The sequence below is a fragment of the Xyrauchen texanus genome, chromosome 24 (genome assembly GCF_025860055.1).
Source record: "Xyrauchen texanus isolate HMW12.3.18 chromosome 24, RBS_HiC_50CHRs, whole genome shotgun sequence".
NCBI classification, from domain to species: Eukaryota; Metazoa; Chordata; class Actinopteri; order Cypriniformes; family Catostomidae; genus Xyrauchen; species Xyrauchen texanus.
Window position 1 is genome coordinate 39,026,486 of NC_068299.1, and position 15,924 is coordinate 39,042,409.

The window sequence follows — 15,924 nt, forward strand, 5'->3', positions numbered from 1 at the left end:
TCTCTGTGCCAAATGATGAAAGCAGACCTCCAGTTTGAGTGATTGTCGGGTTAGCAAAGTAAACTTGAGTACTCTGCCACCTACAGTTTGCTTGAACACACAACATTTAGACACATAAAAGGGATAGTTCACCAAAAATGAAAATTCTCTCATCATTTACTCACCCTCATACCATCCCAGATGTTTGACTTTCTGTCTTCTGCTGAACACAAATGAAGATGTTTAGTAGAATATTTCAGCTCTGTAGGTCCTCATAATACAAGTGAATGATGATCAGACCTTTGTAGCCCTAAAAATCACATAATGGATACATAAAATAAGACTCCATAAGAGGTGATATGATGGGTGTGGGTGAGAAACAGATACATTTGGATTTAATTAAGGTAATTTTACTCAATCTTCAGAGAATTTTCATTTTTGAGTGAACTATCCATTGTGCATTTGCACCGTGAACTATATGCACCTGATTATTAAACTTCTGTTTTGTCATTGCTGCCTCTGGAATGAGAATCAGAATGTTTTCAGAATTGAATGAAAAATGGACAAGGATCCTGGACGGTAGTTTAAAATCAGTGCTTTAAGTGTTGTCAAAAGATGTAAACCAAACCAAAATATACCCAAGTCCATTTTACAGCAAAATCTATAGAAAAAAAGATAATTACAAATTGCATGAAGAAACCAATGTTTTCTCTATATTTAATAATTCATAACATTAATTCTCTTTTCTCAATGGTGATTACTGTAATGCATTGACATTTTTATTGAAATCAGCAGTACAACAAATATTTTATACCAAAAAAATAATTTAAAATGAGATTTTTATTTTCATTATGGTAATGAGAATTGGGGCATAATCATGTCATAATCCAAAACATTATTAAGAGGTCTACCAATCATGGATTTTGACGATAATTTAGGTGGTGGAAAAGACCGATTTATCTGTCCACAGTTTTTTTTATTCATTTATAGAAGTTAAAAAGTTTGCTTTGTGTTGGTGCCCATCAAAGTAACAAAAGACTGAGGCTACAATAGTCTAAAATGAGCAAAAGCCCAGCTGCAGTTTATTATGCTAACAAAATCCCAATAATAAACAGAAAGCTTAAGATTTGCTGCATTGCACAGGAATGTTTACTGTAAACAATCCCCCAAAATTCTCTCTCTATTCTCTCTCTCTCTATTTTCTCTCTCTCTCTCTATTTTCTCTCTCTCTCTCTATCTCTCTCTCTCTCTATCTATATATATATATATATATATATATAGTTGAAGACAGAAGTTTACATACACCTTAACCAAATACATTTAAACTCAGTTTTTCACAATTCCTCACATTTAATTGCAGAAAACATTCCCTGTCTTAGTTCAGTTAGGATCACTACTTTATTTTAGGAAAGTTAAATGTCAGAAAGATAGTAGAGATAATTATTTATTTCAGTTTTTATTTCTTTCATCACTTTCCAAGTGGGTCAGAAGTTTACATAAACTTTGTTAACTTGGGTCAAACATTTGGGGAGCCTTCCACAAGCTTCTCACAATACGTTTCTGGAATTTTAGCCCATTCCTCCACACAGAACTGGTGTAACTGTTTAAGGTTTGTAGGCCTCCTTGCTTTTACATGCTTTTTCAGTTCTGCCCACAAATTTACTATCGGATTGAGGTCAGGGCTTTGTGATGGCCATCTATTTTTTGAAGTGCACCAGTCCCTCCTTCAGCAAAGCTCCCCCACAACATGATGCTGCCACCCCCATGCTTCAAGGTTGGGATGGGGATCTTCGGCTTGCAAGCCTTCCCCTTTTTCCTCCAAACATAACAATGGTCATTATGGTCAAACAGTTCCATTTTTGTTTCATCAGACCAGAGGACATTTCTCCAAAAAGTAATATCTTTGTCCCCATGGGCACTTCCTAACGGTAGTCTGGCTCTTTTATGGTGGTTTTGGAGCAGTGGCTTCTTCAATGCTGAGCAGCCTTTTATGTTATGTTGATATAGGACTAGTTTTACTGTGGATATAGATACTTGTCTACCTGTTCCCTCCAGCATCTTCACAAGGTCATTTGCTGTTGTTCTGGGATTGATTTGCTCTTTTTGCACCAAACTATGTTCATCTCCAGGAGACAGAATTCGTCTCCTCCTTGAGCGATATGATGGCTGCGTGGTCCCATTTTATTTATACTTGCGTACCATTGTTTGTACAGATGAACGTGGTACCTTCAGGCATTTCTTTAGATGTTCCTATGATGTCAAGCAAAGAGGCACTTAGTTTGAAGGTAGGCCTTAAAATACATCCACAGGTACACCTCCAGTTGACTCCAATTAGCCTATCAGAAGCTAATTGTCTAATTGCCTAAAGGCTTGACATCATATTCTGGAATTTCACAATTTGCTTAAAGGCACAGTTAACTTAGTGTATATAAACTTCTGACCCACCCAAGTTTCATTCTTTATTTGTATTTTTTTTCTTCACATTTTAGAATAATAGTAAAGTCATCACAACTACGGAATAATAGAAATGGAAATATGGGAATTATGTTGTGACAAAAAAAAATAAAGTTTTATGTACATATGTTGTGCATGAAAATCCCAAGAGATCAGCAGTTACAGAAATACTCAAACCAGCCGTCTGGCACCGACAATCATGCCACGGTCCAAATCACTGAGATCAAATTTTTATATATGAACATTAACTGAATTTCCTGACCCATACCAGCTTGATACATTACACTGCTTCCACACGATTGGCTGATTAAAAAATTGCATGAATAAGTAGGTGTACCTAATAAAGTGGTGGGTCAGTGTGCATCTCAACAAATATTTATTATTATTCCAAAAATATGAGGTTGAAGACACGATGTACATGCTGATGGGGCATGTTTCTTCACATTCTTTGCATCCCCTTGCTTCAATTTAGAACACTTGATTTATATCTAAATAAAATACATTATTCATATTTTTATTACCATTGCCCTTTTAGTCCCACTCCATCCCTGATGGATAATTTTGCACTTTTGATAAACAGTATGTTTTTTTTTATTATTATTTAAAGGAACTGTTTTGCTGAAAGTAATAATACAAATTAAACTAACTTTTCATGATTCAGGCTTTGGTTTTTTTAAGTTTAAAAAAAAAAGAAAAAAGTATTTTCTCCCAATTTGGAATGCCCAATTCCCAGTGCTTAGTAGGTACTCGTGGTGGCACGGTTACTCACCTCAATTTGAGTGGTAGAGGACTAGCCTCAGTTGCCTCCGCTTCTGAGATCTTATCACGCGGTGCATCAGTTATCAAAATAATCATTAGTTGCTGCCCTATATTACTGTGTGAAATGTTATTATTGTTGGTAGAAGTTTGTTGTTGTTTCTTGACTGATGTCTGATCATCATATGCAACTGTCCTTTATTTGCTTTGTTGCAGGTCCAACTGACAGATTTTGAGAACTCTGCTTATGTGGTTTTTATCGTTCTTCTCACCCGTGTCATCTTGTCCTATAAGCTGGATTTTCTCATTCCATTATCAAAGGTTTGGATTGTATTTTTTTATTTAATTGAATATAAATAATTGTTGTTTCCTCTATGGATGATATTAAGTAGCAGTAAAAATCTGCATATTGATAAAATATTGTTTAAAAAAAACAAACTACAAGAATTAGCATTGTGCATGTGTTTGAAGCACTTCATACAGCCATTTACAATGGTTTTGTGTTTGTTTAGGTTGACGAGAACATGAAGGTTGCCCAGAAGCGGAACGCCGTTCAAGAGGGCATGTTTTATTTCCGGAAAGATGTCTTTAAAGGTGAGTTAACACACTGAATGAACCCTTTTATAAATGAAAGTTCCTTTTCTTTTTCTTTCTATTTAAACTAGACATGATCAAAGTTGTGTATTTAATCTGTTGTATTAGTCATTCCAGACTTGCACATGTTTTAGATCAAAAGATGAAGAATTACCATTGGGTGATTTCTGCAACATAACAATAGCCTAGTTTCCATCCACCTTTCGCTATTTTGTTATCGACAAAGTGAAAATGCGGGGGGGATTGCAACATTTGCTGCCTTCTGCCCATTTCCATTCAAATGGCCTTTTATCGATGAAAAGGGTGTGCTTGATGACGTCATGCCTAAAAAAAACACATTGTCGCATAACATTTGGTTTAGCGCAACAGAAATCTGCCCTGAAGCCGTTTCCATTCAGAAATGTGTGTTTATCGCTAATTTGCCTCTCGGATGTCCCTAATTGTTTTCCTCAGAAGTTTGGTTAAAATGTGGAGAGTATTGAGACAATTCATTAAAATTAGTCAGTTTATTGTCATTTTAATTTCACAAATAAAAGCCATCAGAAGAGGAGGAATAGCAATCAAAAAGGTACAGTTGCCCTTCTGATGGGCATCTAATCTAAAGCATCACCATCACAACTGCATAATGTCCCACATATTACTCCAGCAACTTTTAACAACCAACTGAACTTTATTATCATCTCAAATTTATTTGAGCATCAAAATGCAAATGTATATTTTCTGAAGAAGCAGTAAATGCGATCTGAGGTAAAGACGGTTAGATTTAAAGTATTTAAACGTATTACAATTTTCAAAAGCTAATTTTCTGAAAGTGAACTCAGCATTGGACAAATAGTTCTGACAGTTTATATTCTTGAAAAAAGTGCAGAACATTCTGAGAATGTCATTCAGCCGACTTTATTCATCTACAGAACGGGGTAAAACTAATTTAATTTTGAGAAAAGATATATATAGGTCTAAAAATATAAATTTTTTCGTTTGGTAATTTATTTTATATAATACATTATATTCAGGATTTTGCCGGCATTTTTTCAAAAGTAAAACTAAACAATAAATTAATAGAATTGTGCTTTAATTGTTAAAAAAAAAAAAAAAAAAAAGGACAGATACTTCTAGTATTGTGAATTTATTTTGTATTTAAAACATCTTTGTGCACAGAAATTATATGTTTTAGGGCTGTCTATTTAACGCGTTAATTCAGTGCGATTAATTTGCCAAAAACATTTACGCAATTAATCGCACCATAATAAGGAAGATTCTTGAGAAATGCAAGCTTGTAGTACCACATGTTTACTCCAGAGGGCAGTAAGTGAAATTTCAGCTGTATGAGCAACACACAGTTTATACAGTGAAGCAACCCACAACACAAACATTCGTTACGTTTTTGCGTTCAAAACACTTGATGGAGCGCAAATGCCAACTAAGGTATCTCAAGATGTGTTTAAAGATTGAGTATTAAACTATATTTAACTTGAAACAGTGACCTAAACATTTTATGTTTATGACTCAACACATCCAAGACGCTACACAAGCATGTCTGACGCTTGTTGAAATTGACGGGTCCTTAAACAAGTCCTCATAATAAATCTCAAACTGATTGACAAATTCACTTGTGTAATGGATAAACTGTGTGCCAATGATTGACTTATGATCAATAATATGGTAGTAAACAATACATTATATTCTAAAGCCACTTTTTGTATTGTCTTATTAATGATTAACTCTTCTGCCACAAGAATGTAATGCATTTTAATTATCTGAATATTTTTTATTATATATATATATAATTTTTAAATATTTAAAGATAACTATGTATAATTATATATTGATATAAATATGTAATTTTATATATTGAATTATTGTTATATGAGGGGCTTTCTCCTATATTTGTATATGCGATTAATCACGATTAATTAATCGGGACACCATGTAATTTATTTTAATCGATTGACAGTCCTAGTTTTTTTGTATTGTGGGCTAATTCCAAGACTGCCATCTATTATTTTGAATAGTGAAAAAGGAAAACAGTGGCCATTCATTTGTTAAATAAGATATTTGTGTTGGCAGTCCTGTAGTGTCACATTTGCAGATCGACTCTATATGCCATAAAGATCAACCCATAATCATGTACAATAAATTAGCATTCAATACTGTCGTCATGATTAACACAGGCTATCGATTGTGGCAAACTCTGGGTCATGTGACTACATTTTTGCGTTAATGCCAATTTTATCAACAAAGTGTTTCCAAACCATTTTTTTTGTAACATTTGATGTATCGACATAGAGTTTATGCTCTTTATGCAAGTTAAACGGAAAAATATTATGTCGACATTTGTGACATTTTAGCAATAATGTGCTTTTCCATCAGCTTTATTTTGATGTGCTAATAATTTTTTTCGCAAATAATCCTTGGGTGGGAACCTAGTTAATGACTAAGCATATTTTACTGGAATGCCATGAGACAACAGATTTATTCAAAGTTCTTTATTGGATGTTTTTAAACTGGTTTCAAAATGTCTTTTATATATAAATATGGGGGAGATTATATCGTTTTTATTGCAATGTTGTAAGAAGTTTACTGTGTACATCTCAACTACTTTGATCTTGGCATAAAAATAAACTTTGATCCCAAGATGTCATTAAAAATATAATAAATAAATAAAAAAACACCCTGAATGATAATGGCCTGTGTTTACATTATCAATATAATATACTGAACATATCAATATTGAGCTGTGACATCTATATGTGTTTTATAAAGTGTATACTGCACTTTATAAAATGGATGGATCCAGTCCCGGATGCTGATTGGTCAACAGCGTTCTTTATCCCTTCACAAGCTTCTGTTTATATCACTGCACAGCTAACCATTATTCTTGTGGCCTAGCAACGTTCTGTTTACTGTCAGGACTCTTTCATCTAGCAGAAGTGTGGCATTGAATGATTTTACTTTAAAAAACAACATTGTAATGAACATTTGGTCCGTAATATTTTCTTGTACCTTATTGCTGAAGTATTCAGTACATATTAATGTTGTATTCCTTTCTGAACATAGCCCAAGTGTTCATTTGTCAAATGTGTTTTTTGCAGGCTGTAATCCGGTGTTGGACCCCCCCACCACGGCTCAGAACGGAGTGGATAGTGACTGTAATGATGGTGAAGAGTTCACACTGATGAGTATCGACACCATCATCAATGGGAAGGTGTGTTACTCTGCTCTGTAACTTGAAACAGTTTCAAATGGGTAAAAACGGTACTGACCACTCGCATGCTGTCGTTTCTTCAGGAGGGAGTATTTCAGGGACTGATACCAATGCTGAACAGCTACCTTGAGAACATGGAGGTGGATGTGGACACGCGCTGCACTATCCTCAACTACCTGAAGCTCATTAAGAAGCGCGCTTCTGGTATGCAAATGTTCATGTTAATTACACAGGGTTTCTGCACGCAGATCCATGAAAGGCCTAAAGTTGTCTTAAATTCACTTTTCAAAAAGATGTTTACATACAGTAAAATCGGTGTGATAATTCTCTCATCTTCTACTCACCCTTATGCCATCTCAAACTTGAATGACTTTTTCTTCTGCACAAAGATATTTTGATGGAGATATGATGTGAACATATCCAATGAGGTCCAAAACTCCAATTTCCAAAAAGGACTTGAAGGCAGCATAAACATAATCAATAAGACTCTAGTGGTTTAATCCATGTCTTCTGAAGCTATACGGCTGGTTTCGGGTTGATGTAACTTTGTTTACTTTGCACAATGATGATTTGAAGCTAGATTATATCACGTCAGAGGACATGATTAAACCACATGAGTGGTATGGATTACTTTTATGCCTTTATTTCCTTTTTGGAGCTTGGAAGAGCTGGTCCCCATTGACTTGCATTGTATGGATGATGCTTTTTAAATTACGTTGTCAATCCAATTCAAATGAAAAAATGTAACATTCAAAGCCTTTGTAAAATAGCTGATCTATGTTTGTGTGCTGTGACATCTGTTGTGTTGTTTGCATTTTGTTTATGTTTTGACTCATTTGTTTTTCCTCTCAGGTGAGCTGATGACTATGGCTAAATGGATGAGGGAGTTTGTTGCCAATCATCCTCAGTACAAGCAGGACAGCGTCATTACAGACAAAATTAATTACGACCTGCTGCACAAGTGCGACAGAATCGCAAAGGACGAAGAGAAATGCCCAGAACTGATCGGAGAGCCAGTTAACAGGGCAAAATGAAATTGTGCCCACTCAGAAATAGTGTTGTCATATGAGAAGTCCCTTTGCATGAGAACGGAAGACCAAATATGTGAAAAGAAGCGGTCCAGAACAACAAATGTGTTTGATGAGAGAATTGAAAATGGCATGTGTTGATTGCCGAGCTCAGCCAAATCTTTGTTGAATTTGTAAATATCAGATTTTTATGATTCGCAAATAATTTGAATAACTTCAAAAGATAAAAGATGTAATTGCAGTCGGATATGTACATATTTCACGCAGCTCTCGGTTTGTGTGAGATGATGTAAATGTAGCAGACACTAAATTGAACATTTAGTGTGAGTTTCCTTGTTGAAATGTATTGTAAATACTGTACTTCATCAGGCATTAACAAGTGTACTTTCTTTTTTATAATGGACAAATCCGTTGAATTGCATAACAGATTATTATCCCTGTTGGCATTTAAGAGGTTTAAGTAATATTGTACCAAGATTGAATTTAAGACCCACAGATTTGGCACTGAAACTGATTTCTTGATGGGGAACTATGTGTGCAGCACTGACTAAACTCATGTAGGATTTCATTTGGGAAACAGTAGAAGACTGTAGTGTTGTGCATTGTATTGTGCTCACTAACAAGTCAACATATAATTTTTAAAGCCCATTTAATTTATTTTATACTAAATGAATGCTTAGTCTTCTTTAGTTAAGGTTATGGCATCAATGCTATGAATGCTGGTGTTTTGAGTCTACCACTAGAGGGTGCTGAGGGCCTTTTTTTATTACAATGCTGAAAAAATGAATTCGATTCATATGAAGAATGTGATTCTTTTAAGCTATAGCTTGTTAGCTTTAATGTCTGAATATGGCTTGAAATAAAGTGATTCCTGTCAATTTGTGTAGTTATTGAGTGGCTCATACACACTGGCCAACAATGCCTTTTAGGACTAAACCTCATAATCGTTTGAGCTTCTAATAATGAAATCAGCTGATAAAATCCTTCAAATGGTTTTTACATGGCATGTTTGTTCTTTCTATCTGAATTATTTAATCAATATCAGATTAGGTACTGACACTGCCTTTCCACACAAGCTTTATTGATGGTATTGTTTAAAGCATGGCCCTTGGACCAACAGTTTTGCTCAGCATTTTTTACTTCTGTTAATTTTATTGGACCATGGACTGTATTTCGACTCGTCCCTCCTTTTCTAAAAATCCATATTACAGAGGTGTTTGCAATACCTCACGGAACGAGTCGAAATAATTATTTTTTTGTGGTAAACATTGACACAAAAGCTATCGACTGAATTTAAAGGGATAGTTCACCCAAAAGTGAAAATGTTATCATCATTTACTCGTCCTCATACCATCCCAGATGTGTATGACTTTCTTTAATACAAATTATGACTTTTAGAAGAATATTTTGGCTCTGTTGAGCCTCACAATGCACCTAAATGATAACCAGAATTCAGAAGGTCCAAAAAGCCTATGAAGGTAAAAGTAATCCTGTGGTCAAATCCATATCTTTTCAAGCAATATGATAGATGTGGGTGAGAAACAGATCAGTATTGAAGTCATTTTTTTTCTGCAAATCTACACTTTCACGTTCAGTCATCTGCTGGTTGGGGCTGGTCAGATTGTGGAGATTTATAGCAATATATATATTTATTGATCCGTTTCTCACGCACACCTATCATATTGCTTCTGAAGACATGGATTTAACCAATGGAGGAATTTTTTGCTGCCTTTTTGTGCTTTTTAGACCTTCAGAATTTTGGTCACCATTCACTTGCACTGTATGGACCTATAGAGTAGAAATATTCTTCTAGAAATCTTAATTTGTTTTCTGCAGAACGTCATACACATCTGGGGTGACATGAGGGTGAGTAAATGATGAGAGAATTTCATTTTTTGGTGAACTTTTCCTTTAACTTGTATTGTACCTGGATTATTTCTTTAAGAATTGAGAAATGAAGTCTATTTTTAAGATTTATGCATTTAAATTGATACATTTCCATCAAACTAAATTTGAGCAATCTTCATATAGTCTACATAATTGTAAATTAAGTATAGAAACTATCGTTTGAGTCTCCTCCAAACTCAACTAGTGTTCATTCCAAGAGAAATTACATGATGGGGCACTAAAATTCCAGGAGTGATGTGGGCAGGTGTTAATCGGTGTATACAAGTTTTCCAAAAACCTTTCAAGGTGGTTAATTGGGCCGCACGAACATATTGGGAGCAATTTGAGACACTTTTCCTGTAAGTGCTGCCCTGAGTATTGGCCCCAAGTTTTAAGGAGATGGACGCTTTGCATCAGAGCCGAGCTGTGATTGGTCCATTGCGACCCCATATCAGAGCCGCGCTATGATTGGTCCGCTCCAACACCACACAAAAGCAGTGCTGTGATTGGTTTACTCTAACTTCAGATGAATGGGGTGACTTTGGTCGAGGATCAGTTCACGCCTTTGTCATAACTTTATAGCACTTTTTTTTTTTTTTTTTTTTAACAACGTCAAAATGGAATTAAAAACTGGTATCTTTACGTCGTAAATCCAGTTTAAGCACATTATAATCATGTAGTGGATTCTCATGAGGCAATGTCATGACAACAGCTCATATGTGAATCAATCGACAGATATTTAAAAGTTGAAATAAAAAACTACTATTTGAGATACTGATATATAAACATGTTAAAATAACGTCCTGGGGAAATGATTACTAATCTGAACTGTCCGTGTCAGTAATTCAGAGGAGGGCTCAGCGTGCTCGAGACTGCCCTGAAGCGGCAGTATAAAGAGAGACTTCTGTGAACACGGTCCGTTATTCGCATCAGTTTAAGGTGGACTGCAGACACTTGTGACTCGCTCTAGTTCATGTGACTGATCCGCGAAGAGTCCACACCAACACCATCCGTATAGGACAGTGCACTGAAGAATACATATCTGAAGTACCTTTATTGAGGTAAGACGCGTTTGAATAGTCTTTGATGCCATTCCAGTTAATGACAGTTCAATACGTTGACGCAAATTAGATTGAAACACCCCAAAATATGAAGGGAAACTGCTCTGTCCGGATGACACGCGCGTGACCACTGAAATGCGAATGATTCCAGAGATTTAGCCTTGAAAAATACTTTATGATACTCGTGGTGTGTCACGCATCATGTGGTATTATGAAAGAGTTTTGGCTTGGTTTTGATGCCGTCATGTGAAGCTGTTTTTTAAGAAGAAAAATAGTTTACTTTACCTCAGAATCAGGATGAGCTTTATTGCCAAGTATGTTTACACACACATGGAATTTGTCATGGGGACAGAAGCTTCCAGTGCAAAGAGAATGCAGCATATATACATACATACAAACATATACATATAGGCCTTGACTTAAAAAAAAGTTATACAAAAAATAAGATATAACAGATAAAAGATACATTTACAATAGCGCAATAATGTTGTTCGAATCTTTTATGTGCAGATTTACAGTTATGTGCAGGTGATGTAATGTAGTGAAGAAGAGGTAGGATATGTTAAAGACTATACAGTAAATTAAATATGGATATAAGTAGGAATGGATGGATTGAATATTGCACATTGTTTTATTGACAAAAGGAAAGTATTTGGGGGCAGTTTTAACGGTTCATGAAGCAGATAGCCTGAGGGAAAAAACTATTCCTGTGCCTGGCTGTTCTGGTGCTCAGTGCTCTGTAGTGCCGGCCAGATGACAACAATTCGAAAAGGAAGTGTGCTGGATGAATGGGGTCACGAGTGATTTTACCAGCACTTTTTGTTTCTCTGGATCTGTACAGTTCTAGCAGGGTGGGTAGGGGAGAGCCAATAGTCCTCTCAGCACTCCGAACTATCCTTTTGAAGCCTTCTGATGTCTGACTTGGTAGCCAAACCAAACCAGACAGTTTTAGAAGTGGAGAGGATAGACTCAATGACTGCTGAGCAGGGGTGGAAAGATTACTGAAAAATCATACTCAAGTAGAAGGACTGTTACTTCCCAAAAAATGTAGTGTGAGTAGAGTAGCTGTCCTAAAAACTACTTAAGTAAGAGTAAAATAGTAGCTCATTTAAAAGTACTCAAGAGTAGTGAGTTTTGAGTACTGAGTTGCAAAACATATTCCCCATTATAATGAACACTGTATGCCAACTTTTAAAATATATTACTTATCTATGATAAACTAGGGTTGGGCGATGTCCCCTAAATTGGCAGTTGATGATGTTGACAGTAAAACATCGCGATGGACGATGGGGTGGGGTGGGGTGGGGCGGTGTGGGGGAGGGGATTATATAATTTCATATAATTTTCAAAAATTATATGAAAAATAATAATTTCGTTATTTTACTAACCCAACTAATGACTCGTTGGCGCTTCATCAGTAGGTTGCACGACACGTGAAGCATTTTTTTTTTGCTTTCACTTAAGAAGAGTTGTGCACTTTTTATTTTAATATATCTCTTTACATAAATACTATTTTCCACTTAAAAACTATAATGTCGTTATTTTACTCACTGATGAGCAAAAGGTCGAGGCAGAAATGACCATGTACAGGAAATGGCCATTGATGGGGAAGAGGACCCGCTGACTTGGTGGAAAACGAAGGACAAAAGGTTTCCGTTCATGGCAAGATTAGCACGGAAATATCTGTGCATATGTGCTACCAGTACTCCATCAGGGCGGGTCTTCAGCACAGCGGGTAGTGTAGTTACTCCAATCCGCAGCTTATTAAAACCAGATAAAGTGAATATGTTGGTATTTCTGGCCAGAAACATCGAAATTTAAACATGGTCTATGGTGAAAGATATTAGAATTCTTTACGCATTTTTCGGCATCCGTTGCGGAGCTATTCAATTTTGCATTATTTTTTAAACGTTCATTTGTGTAGTTCATATGACCACTTTACAATAGTTCAATAACATAATTTATTTTGTAGCCTGTGTTGAAGTTAATTGTGCTGCTAATTATAAGTGAAATGTTAATGCCGAGTTTCGGTCTGAGTGTTGTTCCTGTTTTCTTGTTTTATTTGTTGTTCTTCTATGTTTTAATAAATGTGTGTTATTCATATTCACTTTGTTTCTTTCATTTGATTTGACATTATGGATTTATGGCCAAGGAAATTTTTCTTTAAAAGTATTAACCAGACAAAAGTTATTTGACGTTCGCTGGTCTGGGTTTATCTTAAACTGCCGCTTCAGTGTATACAAGAGCTATGTGACAATGAGCAAGATTTTCTGAGACACTACAACTAGGCCTACTAATAATTAATTAATAAAGGCTATTTTCTTGTAGCCTACAACATAAAATATTTTAATCTAAATGTACAGTGTAAGACATGTAAAAAAAAGACAAGAAGCTAACAATGTCAAGATCAATATTTGTGTAGCCTGCCTGACACGGTATTTTCACAGACTAACACGTCACGTCTCTGGCATATACCACAGTATTTAAAATAGCATATATGCATTAGTTATATTCTCAATTTAATTTACAGAGCAATCCCTGCAAAGTTTTTAGGTTAACTATAGAAGAGACTAGGATTAGTGAGTCACACTAGCAAGACTCGCAAAAGGGGGCATGGCATCACGATGGTGGCTCTACATCGTTATGTTGGTCAGCCATCACGATGGACGATGATATCGTCCATCGGCACAACCCTATGATAAACACTACATGAATCTGCTTCCAAAAAATAAAAGGGAGACATGATTACAGAAATTAAAAGATTAAAAAGTTATTTTCAATACACTGATCACCATTTTAAATAATGTATGAAACAATTACATTAAAATCAGTTTATGTGTAGGGTCTAAATTTCCCTTAATGCCAACAGAGTTATTGTTGTGCATAAAACATGTTCAAACAATGCAAGGAATGCAAAAAAATGCTAAAAAAGCAGGATCACTTGGCAAGTCATGTCCTGCAGAATAGAGGAGGAAGAGCAGGCATCGGAAAAGGTGTTTGGTACATGGGCTACATCACGCTTAAAAAGGAATAATTCACCCAAAAATATAAATTCTCTCATCATTTGCTCACCCTCATGCCATCCAGGATGTGTTTGACTTTCTTCTTCTGCAGAACACAAATTAAGATTTTTAGAAGAATATCTCCGCTCTTTTGGTCCATACAATGAAAGTGAATCGGTGCTAAAATATTGAATCTCCACAAATCACATAAATCTGCATAAAAGTAGTCTAATCCATGTGCCTCCAGTGATTTAATCCATGTCTTCAGAAAATATATGATAGATGTGGTGAGAAACAGATCAATATTTAATTCCTTTTTTGCTATTAATTCTCCTCCCTGCTCAGTCAATCTCCACTTTAACTTTCACTTTCTTCTTGTGTTTTTGGTGATTCACATTCTTCATGCATATCACCACCTACTGGGCAGAGAGAAGAAGACTTAAATATTGATCTGTTTCTCACCCACACCTGTCATCATTTCTGAAGTCATGGATTAAACAACTGGAGTTGTATGTTTTACTTTTATGCTGCTTTTATGTGCTTTTTGGAGTGTCAACCCTTTTGGCACCCCTTCACTTGCAGTGAATGGTGGTTACCACCTGAAATATTCTTCTAAAAATCTTAATTTGTGTTCTGAAGTAAGAAATTCATAGACAGATGGCATGAGGGTGAGTAAATGATGAGAGAATTTACATTTTTGTGTGAATTATTTCTTTAAGTAGCACAAGGGGGGGCCACATTGTCCTCCTTTTGAGATACAATGTTCAACATTGATTTAGTTCTTGTATCTTTTAAGCCCATCAATAGTTGTGTTCACATTCTAATGCATAATCCATCCATAATCCAATTTGTGACTGGTGGAATATTCTGCTGAAGTATCTGCAAATGTTGATACTTTTCTATCTTTTTAAAGCCTAATCATAATTATAAATTATTTTATCATCTCTACTTTCCTGGTAATTTATTATACCAATTAACACTCTCTACATCAGAGGTCAATATTTTTATTAAAATATTTTTTTTTCCCCAAAATATGATTATTAAAAATGTCACTGTTTTATTCTATTATATTAATACTTTTAAAGCTACTCAAGTTATTCAGCCAAAAGAAGTGAGTTGTTTCCCATTTCCTTGATGTTGTTTGATTAATTGCCTTTATATGACATAGCCTACTAGACAGTGCTCAATTCGGTTACATGCACACTTCAAGTCCAACATTTTGATGGAAATAAACTTTTTGTCCCACTCTTAATTCACTTTAGACATAAACGACTGCGTTTACATTAAATCTTCATCAAGAATTCTAAAGTGTATTTGATCATTTAGGCGCATTAGCGCTCAAACATTAGCCGCCTGTCAATCAAACAACATGCAGCTACAGACATCAGGAAATAAAATGTAAATATATACTTTTATATTTCATCTAGATCAACCAATCAGTGGTGCTCTTGCTATCACGATTGATGTAATGAACACCCCTGTTCTAGATGTAAAACATAGGCTAAATATAGTAAACGACAAAAAATTTGATCAAGGTCATTTCTCTTTTTTCCGATAAACATCATTTTATTGCCCAGCCCTATTAATAACATTGCATTAATCTGTCACAGCAGCCCAATAATCTCAGTGATGATTTAAAATTATAGAGTTAAATTACAGGCTACGTTATAGACACACAGAATCTAGTAATCAGAAATAGAAAATTTACCTCGATATGTTTCTTCAAATTAGAGGCAGGATTAATGCTGATATCTGGCTTGAGCAAGTTAAACTCAAATGACACAATCAAGCAATTGGCCTTTTTCACTGCGACAATCCCTTCCAGGTGCTGCCAAGATGTAGTTGTAAACTATGCTTGAGGCATCCTCCACGTCTATAACAGATGGTGCCAGATCTGCAGCTGCCGCTCAAGTTTTTTTACATATGATTTGATTTGATGGGAGTCATGAGACTCTTCC

General features: G+C 35.4%; 2 protein-coding genes across 3 annotated transcripts in view; both read left to right on the forward strand.

Moving 5' to 3' along the window:
• Positions 1 to 8,887, forward strand: part of gclc (glutamate-cysteine ligase, catalytic subunit) — a 44,179-nt gene extending 35,292 nt beyond the window's left edge. For both annotated transcript variants that reach the window (XM_052089687.1, XM_052089688.1), the window contains exons 12-16: positions 3,406 to 3,510; positions 3,702 to 3,783; positions 6,876 to 6,988; positions 7,072 to 7,192; positions 7,841 to 8,887. In XM_052089687.1, the coding sequence (XP_051945647.1) occupies positions 3,406 to 3,510; positions 3,702 to 3,783; positions 6,876 to 6,988; positions 7,072 to 7,192; positions 7,841 to 8,022 (603 nt within the window). In that variant the 3' untranslated portion in view covers positions 8,023 to 8,887. The remainder of the gene's footprint in view (positions 1 to 3,405; positions 3,511 to 3,701; positions 3,784 to 6,875; positions 6,989 to 7,071; positions 7,193 to 7,840) is intronic.
• Positions 8,888 to 10,815: 1,928 nt separating this feature from the next.
• Positions 10,816 to 15,924, forward strand: part of elovl5 (ELOVL fatty acid elongase 5) — a 41,244-nt gene continuing 36,135 nt past the window's right edge. The window contains exon 1 of the mRNA XM_052089695.1: positions 10,816 to 10,964. The gene's annotated coding sequence lies outside the window, so the exon portion shown is untranslated. The remainder of the gene's footprint in view (positions 10,965 to 15,924) is intronic.